The sequence below is a fragment of the Staurois parvus genome, unplaced genomic scaffold, assembly GCF_062004578.1.
Source record: "Staurois parvus isolate SC_StPar_1 unplaced genomic scaffold, SC_StPar_1.0 ptg000525l, whole genome shotgun sequence".
Classification (NCBI taxonomy): Eukaryota; Metazoa; Chordata; class Amphibia; order Anura; family Ranidae; genus Staurois; species Staurois parvus.
In genome coordinates, this window is record NW_028318321.1 from 3,571,729 (window position 1) to 3,586,645 (window position 14,917).

A 14,917-nucleotide genomic window follows, 5' to 3' on the forward strand; every position below is an offset into this window, starting at 1 on the left:
GCTGCATGTTTAAAAAGCTCGCAAAAAATGCACCTCCCCACCGAAATGAATGAAAAATGCATTAAAACGCACCACAGTTGCATTTTTAGTGCAATTTTTGAGCCCTGGGTCCAGATTTCACAGTTGCATGCTGCGAGTCAGGCAACCAGAAAATGCATCAAAAATGTGTATTACCACAATTTTTTTCAGCCCTTACACAAAGGGCCCTAAAGCTAGCTGTACACTGTCAGATTGTTTTGTTAAGAAAGCAGGATAAACCAAAATGAATAAATACAATTTCTCCATCCGCACAAATGAAGTGGATGGAGGAAAGCACACCTCTCTCCCCAACCGCTGGGACACTGCATTCTGACAGCAGCACCTGCATTTATTTAAAAGCTTAACACTGCTTAAAAAATGGTGTGTGTGTCAAACATTAACCTTCCTCCAGCCCACAATGCACAGAATACACACCCTACACTAATCTGTTCACCTTATCCGCTGCACTATGCTTTACATATCACAACGAAGCACACTGTCATTGTAGTTGCTCACATTCCATTATATATAGTAGTGTGGGGATATACAGTAGTGTGGGGATGCTGGCTTATCCAAGCATGCCTTGATTGGCCCTTGTAAGCGAGCTGACTCAGATTCAAATGCTAGGAAGTGCATTATTGGTAGTTGGTTGCTATGGTGAAAGTCGAGCTTTAGGCTACGTTCACACTAGCATTGTGTGCAGGCGGCAGAGAGGTGTTTGGGAAGCGTTTTTACCGCTTCCCAAACGCCTCTGCCAATTCTGCACATTACAGCACATGGTGCTTTTCTAACGGGAGCGTTTGCATCGTATCGCTGCAAAACAGACATCTCTGGTTGAGTCAGGAGGCTTTGAAGCCTTCTATTCTAGTCTATGGTGCTGCTCCGCAAATGCCCGGCCGGCGTTTGCGGTGCGGTTGCGGAGCGGTAACACCATTCAAACTGCTTTATAGGCGTTTGTGGGGAGTTTTAAACGCTTGGCAAATGCCTAGCAACCGCCGCTAAACCGCACATGCGGCGTTTTTGGAGCGTTAAAAAATGCTCCGCAAACGCCGGACCAACGCTTGCCAAATTCTATAGGGGCGTTTGGCAAGTGTTGGTAAAACAGCCAAGTGTGAACGAGCCCTTAGTTTGGCAAGTCTGCGAACAGACACAATGTTGGGTTTATTTTGAACCCAAGTTAGGGCCCTTTCACACTGATGTGTTTATCCTGCATTTTTACCTTGCCAGAAAAATGCAATAAAAATGTTTCCCTTTAAATCCTAAGGGACTTTTCACATCATTTTGCTGCGGGTGTGGTGTGTGTTTGAAAAGTTCTGCATGCTGCATCTTTGGTGCAATTTTAAAAACCACACTAAAAGAGCATTTCCCCATTGAAATTAATGGAAAATGCAGTAAAAATACACTGTGTTATACATTTTTGGTGTGTTTTTGAGTCATGTTCATTTTTCACAGGTACAAGCAACCAGTAAACATGCTGGAAACACATCTAAAATGCAGCAAAATTGTGTTTTTTTTTGCACAACTTTGCTACAGAGTAGTGTGAAAGTAGTCAAACTTTCATACTTGAATCTCATTCCTATGTGTGTTGTAGAGTTAGTACTGCTCTTCAGGTCACCCCTCATCAGTAGGAGGTTGCATAAGGCACCCTTGTAGATCCCATCAAGCTTTGCCACTTAAATCTCATCAGCCCCTGTGGTGACGTCATAGGAGCAAACAGGATGATTTTTGTGCTCCAAGGATAAGGGTAAAAAAGTAAACTAAAATCTCTACTTGGGTATACAAGAGGAGATGTTTGTTAAAAAAAAATGCCCATACAGTATAAGAAACTTAACAAATTAGTAGAGAATAAACACATTATTATCTATTTGCCTGGCATCCTGCTTCAATCATATGTATGTCATCTGTCTAGATTCTTCGGTAGTGAATCCCTCATCTGTGACTGTAACATTAAATGGATCTTGAAATGGGCGGCATCTTCATCTATTCGCATCAGTGAGGACACTGTCTGTGAACATCCGATTAGCATTCGGGGACTCGAATTTCATGACTTACAAGAGAGCCAGTTAACATGTGGTAAGCAAATTTCATCTTGTTTAAAGGGAGTTAATGGTAAAAAGTATATAGGTCACAACATTATTATTGTCCTAAAAATATAATCCACTGTTTGAAGATTTGCACTCAAGCAGCTCTGGCTAAGACATCACAAGAAGTGGCACCATCCCACCACTGGTGGAAAGCCCTGCCATGCTTGGGAACAGCTTCAGATTTTCACCCACTGTTTCCCCAGTGATCAAAGTTCTAAGAGGCAGTTGGAACCATGAAGTGGACTGATGTGAACCAAAAAGAGTGCTAAAATGTATCTACCAGTTGGCTGCCTTGTTACCATTGTTTTCTTGCTTCTTGAAGACAACATAGAAGAGTAATAACACTGCACTCTGTGTAATAAATCCAAGGGACCCCCCACAGCCTGGAGAAGAGGTGAATGCCAGAGCCGGCCAAAGCTTGTTAAGTCTAGGGGGAGATGAAGATGATGTAGTACTTACCCTACATACTGGCTTTGCCAGTTTTGGTGCTCATCTCTTTTCTTTGGAGCTTCAGGTTGTGGGCAGTCCTTTGGTGTCATTACATACAGTGCAGGGCTATTAACATTCAATTGCAAGTGGAGGAGGCAGGCATGTAACTCTGGCCCATAGAGAGCCATAGAGAGGAGAGAACAGTAAGTATGATTCATGATCATGGCATCCCTAGACTTAATGAGCAGTTAACCCTTACAGTACTGGGGGGGGGGCTTCCAATGCAAGGGTACATTTAGCCTAATTCCTTGAGTTCAGCTGTAAAGGAATTATTTAAAGCAAGAAATAAGACCTGGCTGGAAAATATTGCTTCCTGTTCAGTAATTCTTCAAAGAGCAAATGTTACATTTTATATCCCCCAAGTGTAATTCAAGGATCCTGCTTTTAATACTGTCCATCTCTTCCGCTTACATAATTCATAATGACACTGTGTGTGGTCCAAGTTATATCTTAACAGTTAGTTTATCTCTTACGCACTCATTTTATGTGAGGTTACTTCAGGACACAGCTCCAAATGCAGAAAGGATCACATTCATAATATCTACTGGTTGTTATTCCATTTAGTTCCTCCTTACTTATACTAAATACAGTTCCTTTGTCATTTTTCACAGTTCTCTCCACTACTTTAATTTTTTTGCTGGTCGTGTTGACATGTGGCATCCATACTGTATGTTAACCTGAATTTACCTGCCAGTCATCTACAGATAATCACAATGCAGGTCAGACGCCGCATATATGAGATTTTACTTTACCTGCCTACATTGTAAATTAATTAAAGTGGTTCTAAAGGCAAAGGTTTTTACATTAATGCCTCCTCTGCATTAAGATAAAAAAGCTTTTGCATGCAGTTAACCAACCCCCAGCTCTCCTTATACTACCTGAGCCTGATCTCAATCCACCACTGTGCACAAGAATAGAGGCCTTCTCTGCTCTTTCTCCTCAATGGACAGAGAGGTAGCAGCAGTAGCCATTGGATTATGCTGCTGTCAATCACAGTCAGTAAGCAGAGAACAGAGCCAAGTGGCTTGCTATGGGGGCATTCAGCAGGGGGGAGGAGCCAGGAGCATCAACGGGGGACCCCAAAAGGAGGATCGGCTTCTTTGTGGAAAACCATTGTACAGAGCAGGTACGTATGACATGTTTGTAATTTTAGGAAAAAATGGTAGGTTAAAAATCACTTTAAAGAAAAATCAAAATCTGAACTCAAGGTAAGTAAAGAAATTAACCGTGCAGTGTGTGTGTGTAAGGGTTAATGCCTTGTTTTGTCTACAGGATGATGAATAGGGATTAGATATGTTATTCTTCACCATTCATCAGTGGGCTCTCTTCCATGCCCTATGTTGTAGACATGAAATCAAAGGATGAAGAGAGCACTACTTTCAATGTCCCACCTTTGTAATATATGGGTGCTCATAGTGATCAAAGCAAATGGCACTGCATAAATTACAGGAAAAACAATGAGATGTCACCAGCGCCATGTTGCAAACATATGAGCTCGTTTGTTGTGAAATATCACATTAGTCAAGTAGACCTACGTTTTGAGGCCATGCAGGGTCCCTTCCTCAAGGCAACATAGTGGAAAGGGGTAATAAAAACATTGTTGTAAAGTGAACCTGTGGCCAGGTATAGACATTCAAATATTTATATATTTTTTACAAACAGTAAAAGCTACAAAATGAGCTATCATCAGAACTGTTATCAGTAATAGTTCATTTGGCTGAAACTCCAGCTAATGCTACTATATTAGATCAGAGTAGATCAACAATTAGGCATTGCTCACATGGGCATACTACACCAATAGGCTGAGTGAGAGCCATGTTTTCTGCACAGAAATGTACAGGTGTTCCATGCATCCCCATTCAGGCAGTCCCAATCATGCATCCATTGCATCCCAATTGACATGATTACAACTGCCAGCATGGGGAATCATGACACAAATGTGCATCCCTGTGTGGTAAACACAGCCTTCACACATGGCGTAATTGTTGATCTACTGATTTAATGTAGTAACATTAGCTGGTCTTTCTTAACCAAATTAACTGTTAACCATATCATCCTGCCAGGGTGCCAAATGTAGAAATCTAAAAACTATATAGGAACCTTGTATTGGTGGGTTTGCTTTGTTTTCCAGCATTTGGCATGAGTTTGAAACACACTTCAAACACAAGTCAGCAGATTCCCACTTAAGTTGGCCATAGATGAGCATTTTTTTTACAACCAGCAGGTTGAATGGAAAAAAAAAACACTCAATTCCATTTGATGTGGATCGCAGAGTCTTATTGAGGAACATTTGCATTGCAGGAAAATCAGCTCAAACCCAATTTTTTCTGTTTCCTATTGTATGTTTAAATAATGCCTTGGTATAGAGTAGGCTATGTTTGTCAAGAAAGCGCATCTACATGAGCCCTTATTAGGTCTCATTTCCTACAGGAAATAAAATATAATATGTAAAGAATATTTAGGCATACCTGTACTTAAAACCTAATGTTTGTCTAACAGGGATTGATTCGCACAGTAAAATGTGACAATGACGGGAACTCTCCCCAAAAGGGGAAATTCCACTTTAAGGGCTGCTCCCCAACTGCTCTTTAACATTTGGCACTTTTTTTTGCAGGGGGGAATGTGTACCTGGTTTTGACCCCTAGGCAGTCTGAATGGAAGTTCTTCTCCCCGCAGTCTTCAGGGACACATCACAGGTCCCGAAGATTTTGGGACAATTCACAATGTGCAGTGCGGCTCATGCAGTGGGCAACCGGATGTGAAGCCACAAGCTGTCACAGCCAGGTGCCCACAGTTAAGATGCCAGTTAAAAGCAGCTGGGCACTTCCTTACAAGTGACAGTGGCTAATCACAAGCTGTTCTTTTGGGCTTGTAACGTTGCCTTCTGAAGAGCAATCCACAGTGGCTTGCTTTTCAGAGGCATTTGACAGATGGTGAGGAGGAAAACCTCCTGCTTTTTAACAGTGAACGTCCCCACCACTACATCACAACTGGGGCATTGCATACAGTTTCTGCAAGTCCCAATTGCGTTCAGTGAGTGGTACTGCCCACTGAACTTGACTGTTTGGTTGCCTTTGAGGAATAAGGGGGGGTAGGAAAAACAGTTCAACTGCCTGTTTTTACTGCCTCCCAACCGCAAGTGTAAACTTAGCCTTCGTCTCACAGGTGCTTTTAAGGCATTATCAGAGGTATACTCCACCCAATGGTGCTCTAAAGTACATTTTTGATGTCATCAGGAGGCTGGGTGCAGGAACAGGAAGAGCTACCCAGTGGTGACTTGCACCTTCAGTTATACTGTATGGTGGCTACCTTGCTGCCACACAGTATTGAAGAATAAATAACAAAGTAGGCTTAATGTAAAAGTGTGCTATATCATTCTGACTTGTCTTGCATTGGATAAGGTTTCCCGAATTTAGGTCTGCTTTATAGAACAACTGTATGTTTGGTACAGTTGTCCTTTAATACTTCCATGCCCTTGAGTGCATCCTGCCTGGTAAAATACTTGCTTTCCTCCCTATATCAGCAATCCTTACTCTGCAGCCCTGCCCAGAGCTACACAGCCCTTGCAACAAATTCCAGTTCCCATGGAACCAATAGGCAACGATTTGTGCAGATATAAATAAAAGCACTTTCCCTAGTACATTAGCTTTTATCACATATTAAAAATACAAGCAAACACCACACTTACTATTTCAAAACCTGTGGCAAAAGCATGAGATGTATCTTGTCCACAGCAAGGTTAAAATGACTGTGTTACTTAGGATAAAGTAAATGGCATAGCTCTTCATTATTAATTTTGTAACTTTGTTTGGAAAGGGATGCATGGTCCTACTGATAAACCCAGGCAAGGTCTGTAACAACGTTTTCTTTTTCCTCGCCAAGTTATAAATATATTGTAAGCTCCCCATGTGATCTGTATCTGTGAATATAGACATTCTGCTTGCAGAAGAAATACCATTTATATGGATGATACAATTTATCTGGATCATGTAACTTTTCTATTTGATTACTATTACATACAAACGAGGGGCAGACTGACAACTCATGGGGTCCCCGGGCATTAGGGGATCATGGAGCCCCTGTGTCCTTTCCCAAACTCAAAAAAGCCTATGAAAAAGGTACCAGGGGCATCTCGTGGGGCCCCCTACTGACCCTGGGCCCTCAGACAGTGCCCAAGTTTCCAAATGGTCAGTCCGCCCCTGATACAAAGCCATCTGATACAAAGCCATCTGCAACTCTGTCCCAAGCTACAGTACATCACCAATCTTGCCTCAATATATCACCAAACTTTCCTCTCTTGTCCTCCCAAGACTTCCTGCCCTCTAGGTCCTTTGTCTCTTCCCATGCTCCTCCCCATGCTCCTCTCCAGGACTTCTCCAGAGCCTCTCCCATCCTCTAAACTCTCTACCCCAACCTGTCTGGCTGTCTATTACTCTCTCCAGTTTTATTTGATCCCTGAAAACTAATTTCTTCAGGTAAGCTTATCCCACCTCCATCTAACTACTGAACTTTTAATTCTTCCATTACCTCATCCCTCATAATTATTAACTTTTGTACCACTTGCCCCTCCTCATTAGATTGCAGGCTCTCAGGAGCAGGGCCCTCCTAACTCTCTTGTATTGAATTGTACTGTTTCTTTAATATTGTAAAGCCCTGTGGAAATTTTTGACACTGTACAAATCTTGTAATAGTAGTAGTAGAAATAATATAAAGGTTTCCTTTTTTCTTTCCTCCTTCCCTTTAGTTTGACATTTTATTGATTGATTGATTGATTTTACCATCCTCACCCCATTAAAACAAAATGACACGGTGATGGTTCATAATTGGATCGGACTAAATATAACGGGGTACAACTATTTTCAAACATTACATAGATAAGCCATATGATTGATAACCTGGGCAGGTCAGACATGTGCATTTCGTTTCGTTATGTTTTTTGTTTCGTTGAACAAAAATTTCATTTTCGGAGATTCAGATGTATACGAATCTCTGAATGGACATAGAATCGAATGTCAATGAATCTGAAAAAAAGTTATAACGAAATTAAGGAATGCATTTATTTTATTTGTTTCATTCAGATGTGGTCACATGATGTGATAGCAGTTTGGGCCCATGGGGAAAATGAATTAAATTTTCAAATTTGATCATTCGGATAATGAATGTATCTGAATTTCATTCCATTTGTTAATTCAGATGCACATAACACCAGTCAATATTGTCCAGTTAGCTTATGCCATTTCTTTTGGTGGGTTGGAATAGCGTCCGAAATGATTGAATCCTTTCGATTCGAATCCGTCCAATTTGATAATGTATTGCACATATAGCAATCTTCTGGAAAAACTGCACATTTTTTTTAATCTACTCTAATACAAATGCTGAAGATATGAAACCATTTCAGAAAAAGAATTGTTTTAACATAACGAATATGACAAAACAAAATTCTTCAATGAATGAATGCATCCGAAACAAAACATAATGAAAATTGCTGGTGTGCACTGTCTAATGCTGGTAACTTTGACTTATAGTTTTTGGCAGGGCTTGACAAATCCAAGGTGCCTGGTCACCACGGTGACCATAAAGCATGTCCTTACACCTGGGTCCCCATCAGCCCACACTGCCCCGCACTCCTCAAGCACGCATCCTCGGCCTGCTCCTCTCCCCCGCCCCTCAGAGTGGAGCTCAGCCCATTCCTCTCTGTGCACAGAGTACAGGGGTAGCTCTCCGGTACACACCCACACAGCCCCACAAAAGTCTCCCCCCGGAGGACACAGCAGGACCGCCCCCTTCACCACACAGCAACCCCCTCAGAGAGCCCATGAAGCAGAAGACATTCCCCCCCCCCCTGCACTTACCACCCCATTCACACCACTGATGAGGACATGGATGCCACATGCTGGAGCTCGTCAGGGCTGTTTTCAACACAATGGCGGTGGCCACCAACGCATGCGGATTCTCCCGGGAGGAGCACCCTTTTCAGACCGGAGACACCGAACACTGAGGCCACCAAATCCCGCCCCCTGTGTGACAGCAGACAGCCCCACCTCCAGCACAATGCTGACCCCCTCCAACAACCAGGCAGACACAGGCTCAGTTGCCCTTCCTGGCACCAGATCCTCTCCACTGACACCATCTGGAGGAGCCACTGCTGGACAGGTGAGAGCTGGGAGGACTGGTGCTACCCAAGGTGTGTGTGACACTGCCCTCACCTGTCCCACTGCCCCTCACTGTGATGCTGCCCCTACATGTCCCACTTCCCCCTCCTGTGACTCTGCCCCCCTCCAATGACACTTCCACTTCCTGTCTCGCTGTCCCCCCATCTAGCTCCTAACTTTATTAGCTGGCTCCTAGATTCAAAGCAAATTTGTCAAGCCCTGGTTTTTAGTAAAACTTTGTAACAAGTAAGAAACGCACACAAAAGGTCTGACACTGGCTTTAATACCACAGCTGTATCATTTCATCACTGTATGTTATATTTCAAAAATGAAGGCTGCATAATAATATAAAAGTGGGACCACACCAGTGGGATGATTTGTGATCTGGGCCCACTCATGTATTCAAATGACGCATGAAAAAGATAAAAACTCTATGGACATAATGACTTTGGTCTGTGCTCAGCTGGGTGACTGCAGAGCAGCATTCAAACACTAAACCCCGCTAGAGGACGCAGATTGAAAATGACGACATTGATGAACTTGCCAATTATAATTTGATATTCCTGCATCTTCAAAAAACCCAGGAGAGTTCCTTTGTCTGAACAAGCACCACACAGTGGGACACACAGTGAAAAGTCAACTTTTTTCCTGTGTAGTACAGTGTTTATGGAAAATTCTATCCTCTGTTTAATAGACAGGAATTTTAGTCTCAAAAGCATGCTGCTATCCCTGGGAGTTGGGGAAATTATCACATGAAGATGGTTTTGGATTAGTGTCACATATAAAACATCAGAATGAACTGCAGATGTTTTGGAACAGACTATAAGTACAGTTCTCATAATTTGTTTATGACATCATCCTTTAGGGATTAAGTAGCCTAGTCTAATAAAATTTATGTAAGTTTAGCTGAATAACAGGCATGTTCTATAAGTTCATAAGGTGAGGCAAGTAACAAAATCATCTAGTCTTTCCCACACGGAAGACTGAAAAACATGTAAAATGATGCTGATGAAAATGTTTGTGAGCATTACCTCAGTATCTACAAATTACAAAGTGTGATCATGTTCTTGCTAAATAATTTTATACATTTTGTTGCCCAGATGGCAGACATCATGGACAAAATCAAAACTGCAGTATAAAACCTTAGAGCATGAACAGAGGTGGACTGACAACTCATGGGGCCCCAGGGCAATAGGGGATCATGGGGCCCCTGTGTCCTTGCCCAAACTCAAAAAAGCCTATGAAAAAGGTACCAGGGGCATCTCATGGGGCCCCCTACTGACCCCGGGCCCTCGGGCAGTGCCTGAGTTTCCAAATGGTCAGTCTGCCCCTGAAATTAAATATGTGAACATTGTTGTAATCCAATAGGTAAAGCCAGACTGTCAATTACAACCTGCATGTCAAATACACCTCTGGCCTGCCTGTAACAGTAATGAAACCAACTGGAGTGGTTAGGGATGGGATGGATATGAGGGCTGAGCTGTTGACTTTGACAGAATGTGTTGAAATTTGCACATCAAAAACAGGGCTAGTTAATCTTCTTAGACTTTGTGGAAAGGAGTACTTTAACTGCTTGGTGATCGAAACTGCAGATATAATGTGGCAGAGCGGCCCCACTGTGACAGATAACGTACATACTCTTGGGTAGGGGGGCACATGCATGTAGTGAATGACAGCACAGGCCAATCAGCAGATCCCAGCCAATGATTTATGTCTGGAACCTGCTGACAGGCTGAGCAAATGGCAGAAGAGAGCCCTGTGTTAGTGAACAATATAGGGTTCTCTACAGACAGCAGCGATGTGCCTTTTTTAAAAAATGGCACTTTGTTTAGTAAAACAGCACACATCACACATACAAAACATATGTAGGCACACAGTTAACCCTTTGATTGCTCCTATATTAACCCCTTCCCGGCCAATATCATTAGTACAGTGACAGTGTATAGCAGGGGTCTCCAAATTTTCAAAACAAAGGGCCAGTTTACTGTCCTTCAAACTTTAGGGGGCCAGACTGTGGCCAGTGGGAGTAGAAAATGTCCTGGCATTGGTGGGAGTAGACAATGCCATAGGCTTGGTGGTCAGTGAGATTATTGGTGTCAGTGGAATGAATAGTGCCCCATCACTGGAATCAGTGGGAGGAATAATATCCCATCATTGGAGTCAGTGGGAGGAATAGTGCTCAATAGGTGGTTTTAGTGTGAAAATTAATTCCCCATCTCTGGTGTCAGTGGAAGGAATAAAGTCCCAAGGGCTGGATAAAGGCAAGCAAAGGGCCACATATGGTCCATGGGCCACAGTTTGGAGACCCCTGGTGTATAATATTAGTAATGATCACTGTATTGGTGTCACTGGAGATGTCCATGTCATTTAGTCAGTTCCCACCCAGCGTCAGATTGCCTTTTACACTGTCACAATCCCACTGTAAGTGCTCATGTACTGTACACAGGGCATTTGGAAAACTCTTCCGAACTATGTAAACTGACTGCTGGAAAACGTACGTAAAAAAAACCTGTCAGTTTAGCCGCGTTTGCATACCGCGTTTATGAACATTTGCATTTAGAAGAATTTTTGTATGTATATATGTGTGTATATATATATATATATATATATATATATATATATATATATATATACCATAGTTTGTTGACCCTATAATACAAACCAATCAGTATAGACTTATTGGGATTTTTTTTTACCAAAGACATATACCAGAATACATTTTGGCCTAAATTTGTGAAGAAATTTTATTTTTAAAAAAATTCTTGTTGGATATATTTTATAGCAGAAAGAAAAATATTGTTTTTTTCCCCTAATTTTTGGTCTTTATTTTATATAAGTACAAATAAAAAACACAGTGGTGCTCAAATACCAGCAAAATTAAGCTCTATTTGTGTGAAAAAAATTATAAAAGTTTCAATGGGGCACAGTGTTGCATGACTTTGCAATTGCCAGTTAAAGTAGTGCAGTTCTGAATAGCAAAAAATGCCCTGGTCATGAAGGGGGTAAATTCTTCTGGAGCTGAAGTGGTTAAACTGTTTTTGGAGCAGATTATAAGGCTACCACAATGTTTACAAACTTAAAGGATAAGTTCACCTTTAGAACGTTACATGTTCCACCCGTATTTAGTGTGGAATATGTAACATATCCTCTCCTTGAACCCGCTGTCAATTTTTAAAAACAGCACAGATGTGTAGGGATCCACCCACATGGCTGTGTCAATCAATCACAGAGTTCATTGATTCTTCCTGCCATTCAGTAACAATTTTACATTTTTTTTTTTTTTAAGTCAAACTCCCTTTTATTGTTAATGGGTATCTTCACTTTTGTGGAAAAAATGGCAAATAAATCATATACAATTGCTACACAAGCCATAATGTAACTGCAGCTACTGTCATTTTCTCTAAAATTCAATGAAATATGGCCATTGGTATACGGAACACCCTCAGAAATGTAATTCCCTGCTTGTGTGATTTGCTCACTGGTTTTCAATTAAGTCTGCACTAATACAACCCAAATTTTATGAACTTCCTGCAATAGGAATTTCAGTTTTGGTGAGATACTGCTAAAGGTTAAATATTTCCAAAGGATGCAGAACCTGCATATTTTCTCATTAGAACACTGAGAGTACAGCAGGTGATTATAATGAACCAGTCCTTCCTACGGTATTCAGAATTTGTGTGCAAAGGACATGGTGAAACAAATTGTTTTTTTTTTCTCAGGAAGGTAGGAATCTGCTACAGTTTGTTAAAATCCTTACAATATACAGTGATTGTCCAGAAGGGATTGTTTTTTTCTTACCAAAAATGGTGATATTCTTTAAATTTACAAATGTAGTGGGGATGCCACCATACTACATGGGTTAAATGTACATTTGTCCAGTGGGCAAAGGAAAAATACAAATGCTTACTTTATTCCACTCTCTTCTGGCTGCTGACATTCTTCGCTGCTGTTTAATGCTGGAGGGGACATTGCCATCCTCTCACACAATACAGGATTGCTGGTCCTGCATTGTACATGTTGATGTTAGAGAGCTGTGACCAGCCAGGCAGAGAAGTGAAGCAGCTTTGGGGGATTGGAAGCACGGAGAGAGAGAAGCCTGCGAGAGCAAGGAATATGATAAGTATTGATACGTATTCCTTTTTCCAAGGCCTATTGAGCATTTAACCCATGCATTGTGGGAGAGACCCTACTGCATAGGTACATTTAAAGGGTAATTCCACTTCTGTGGGAAATAAAATACATAGCTTATACAGTTGCAACTAAAGTCATATTGTAATTGAATGTTATTAAAAATTACATTTCCTTTTTATCTGCAGTGATATAATTTTCTGTAAAATGCAATGAAATATGACTACCTGGAGGCATCCTGTACAGAATGCCCCCTGAAAATGTAGTTTTCTGTTGTGTGATTGACTCGCTGATTTTCCCAGAAGTCTGCACAAAGATTTTTGGAATCTCATGCAACAGTAATTTTTGGTGAGGTACTCCCAAAGGGAAATCCCATATAAAGGGATGCAGACCTTTCCAATTTCTTCATTCGAGGCCTGCAGGTGTAGCAGCTGATTAATAATTATAAAACCACTCCCATTAGATTCACTCTGCACATGGACACAGACAAACTGTTTTTCTTCAGAAGAACAAAAGGTAGGAATCTGCAGCAATGTTCGTTAAAAACCCTGCAATGTACAGGTGAAACTCGAAAAATTAGAATATCGTGCAAAAGTTCCTTTATTTCAGTAATGCAACCTAAAAGGTGTAACTAATATATGAGACTCATTACATGCAAAGCAAGATAGTTCAAGCTGTGATTTGTCATAATTGTGATGATTATGGCTTGCAGCGCCTGAAAACCCCAAATCCACAATCTCAGAAAATTTGAATATTACATGCAATCAATAAAACAAAGATTGTACATAGAACAATATCGGACCTCTGAAAAGTATAAGCATGCATATGTACTCAGTACTTGGTTTGGGCCCCTTTTGCAGCAATTACTGCCTCAATGTGGGGTGGCATGGAAGCTATCAGCCTGTGGCACTGCTGAGGTGTTATGGAAGACCAGGATGCTTCAATAGCGGCCTTCAGCTCTTCTGCATTGTTCGGTCTCATGTCTCTCATCTTTCTCTTGGCAATGCCCCATATATTCTCTGAGGTTCAGGTCAGACGAGTTTGCTGGCCAATCGAGCACAGTAATCCCACGGTCATTGAACCAGGTTTTGGTGCTTTTGGCAGTGTGGGCAGGTGCCAAGTCTTGCTGGAAAATGAAGTCCGCATCCCCATAAAGCTCATCTGCAGAAGGAAGCATGAAGTGCTCCAAAATCTCCTGGTTGATGGCTGCGTTGACCCTGGACTTAATGAAGTACAGTGGACCAACACCAGCTGATGACATGGCTCCCCAAATCAACACAGACTGTGGAAACTTCACACTGGACTTCAAGCATCTTGCAGTGTGTGCCTCTCCATTCTTCCACCATACTCTGGGTCCTTGGTTTCCAAATGAGATGCAAAAGTTGCTCTCATAAGAAAAGAGGACTTTGGACCACTGAGCAACAGACCAGGTCTGTTTTTCTTTAGCCAAGGTAAGACGCTTCTGATGTTGTTTGTTATTTAGGAGCAGCTTGACAAGAGGAATATGACATTTGAAGCCCATGTCCAGGATCCGTCTGTGTGTGGTGGCTCTTGATGCACTGACTCCAGCCTCAGTCCACTTCTTTTCCTGACAATCCTCTCCAGGCTGCGGTCATCCCTACTGCTTGTGAACCTTTTTTCTTCCACACTTTTCCCTTCCACATAACTTTCTATTAATGTGCTTTGATACAGCACTTTGGGAACATCCAACTTCTTTTGCAATTACTTTTTGTGGCTTTCCCTCCTTATGGAGGGTGTCAATGATGGTTTCCTGCACAACTGTCAGGTCAGCAGTCTTTCCCATGATTGTGATTCCTACTGAACTAGACTGAGAGACCATTTAGGAACCCTTTGCAGGTGTTATGGCTTAATTAGCTGATTAGAGTGGGACACTTTGAGCCTAGAATATTGCACCTTTTCACAATATTCTAATTTTCTGAGATTGTGGATTTGGGGTTTTCATGAGCTGTAAGCCATAATCATCACAATTATGACAAATCACGGCTTGAACTATCTTGCTTTGCATGTAATGAGTCTCTCATATAT

At 41.7% G+C, this 14,917-nt stretch overlaps 1 protein-coding gene across 1 annotated transcript in view; it reads left to right on the forward strand.

Annotated features, from left to right (window-relative positions):
- LOC149451697 (adhesion G protein-coupled receptor A3-like) overlaps window positions 1–14,917 on the forward strand; it is an 892,717-nt gene that overhangs the window by 190,422 nt on the left and 687,378 nt on the right. The window contains exon 6 of the mRNA XM_089690279.1: window positions 1,928–2,091. Within this exon, the coding sequence (XP_089546405.1) occupies window positions 1,928–2,091 (164 nt within the window). The remainder of the gene's footprint in view (window positions 1–1,927; window positions 2,092–14,917) is intronic.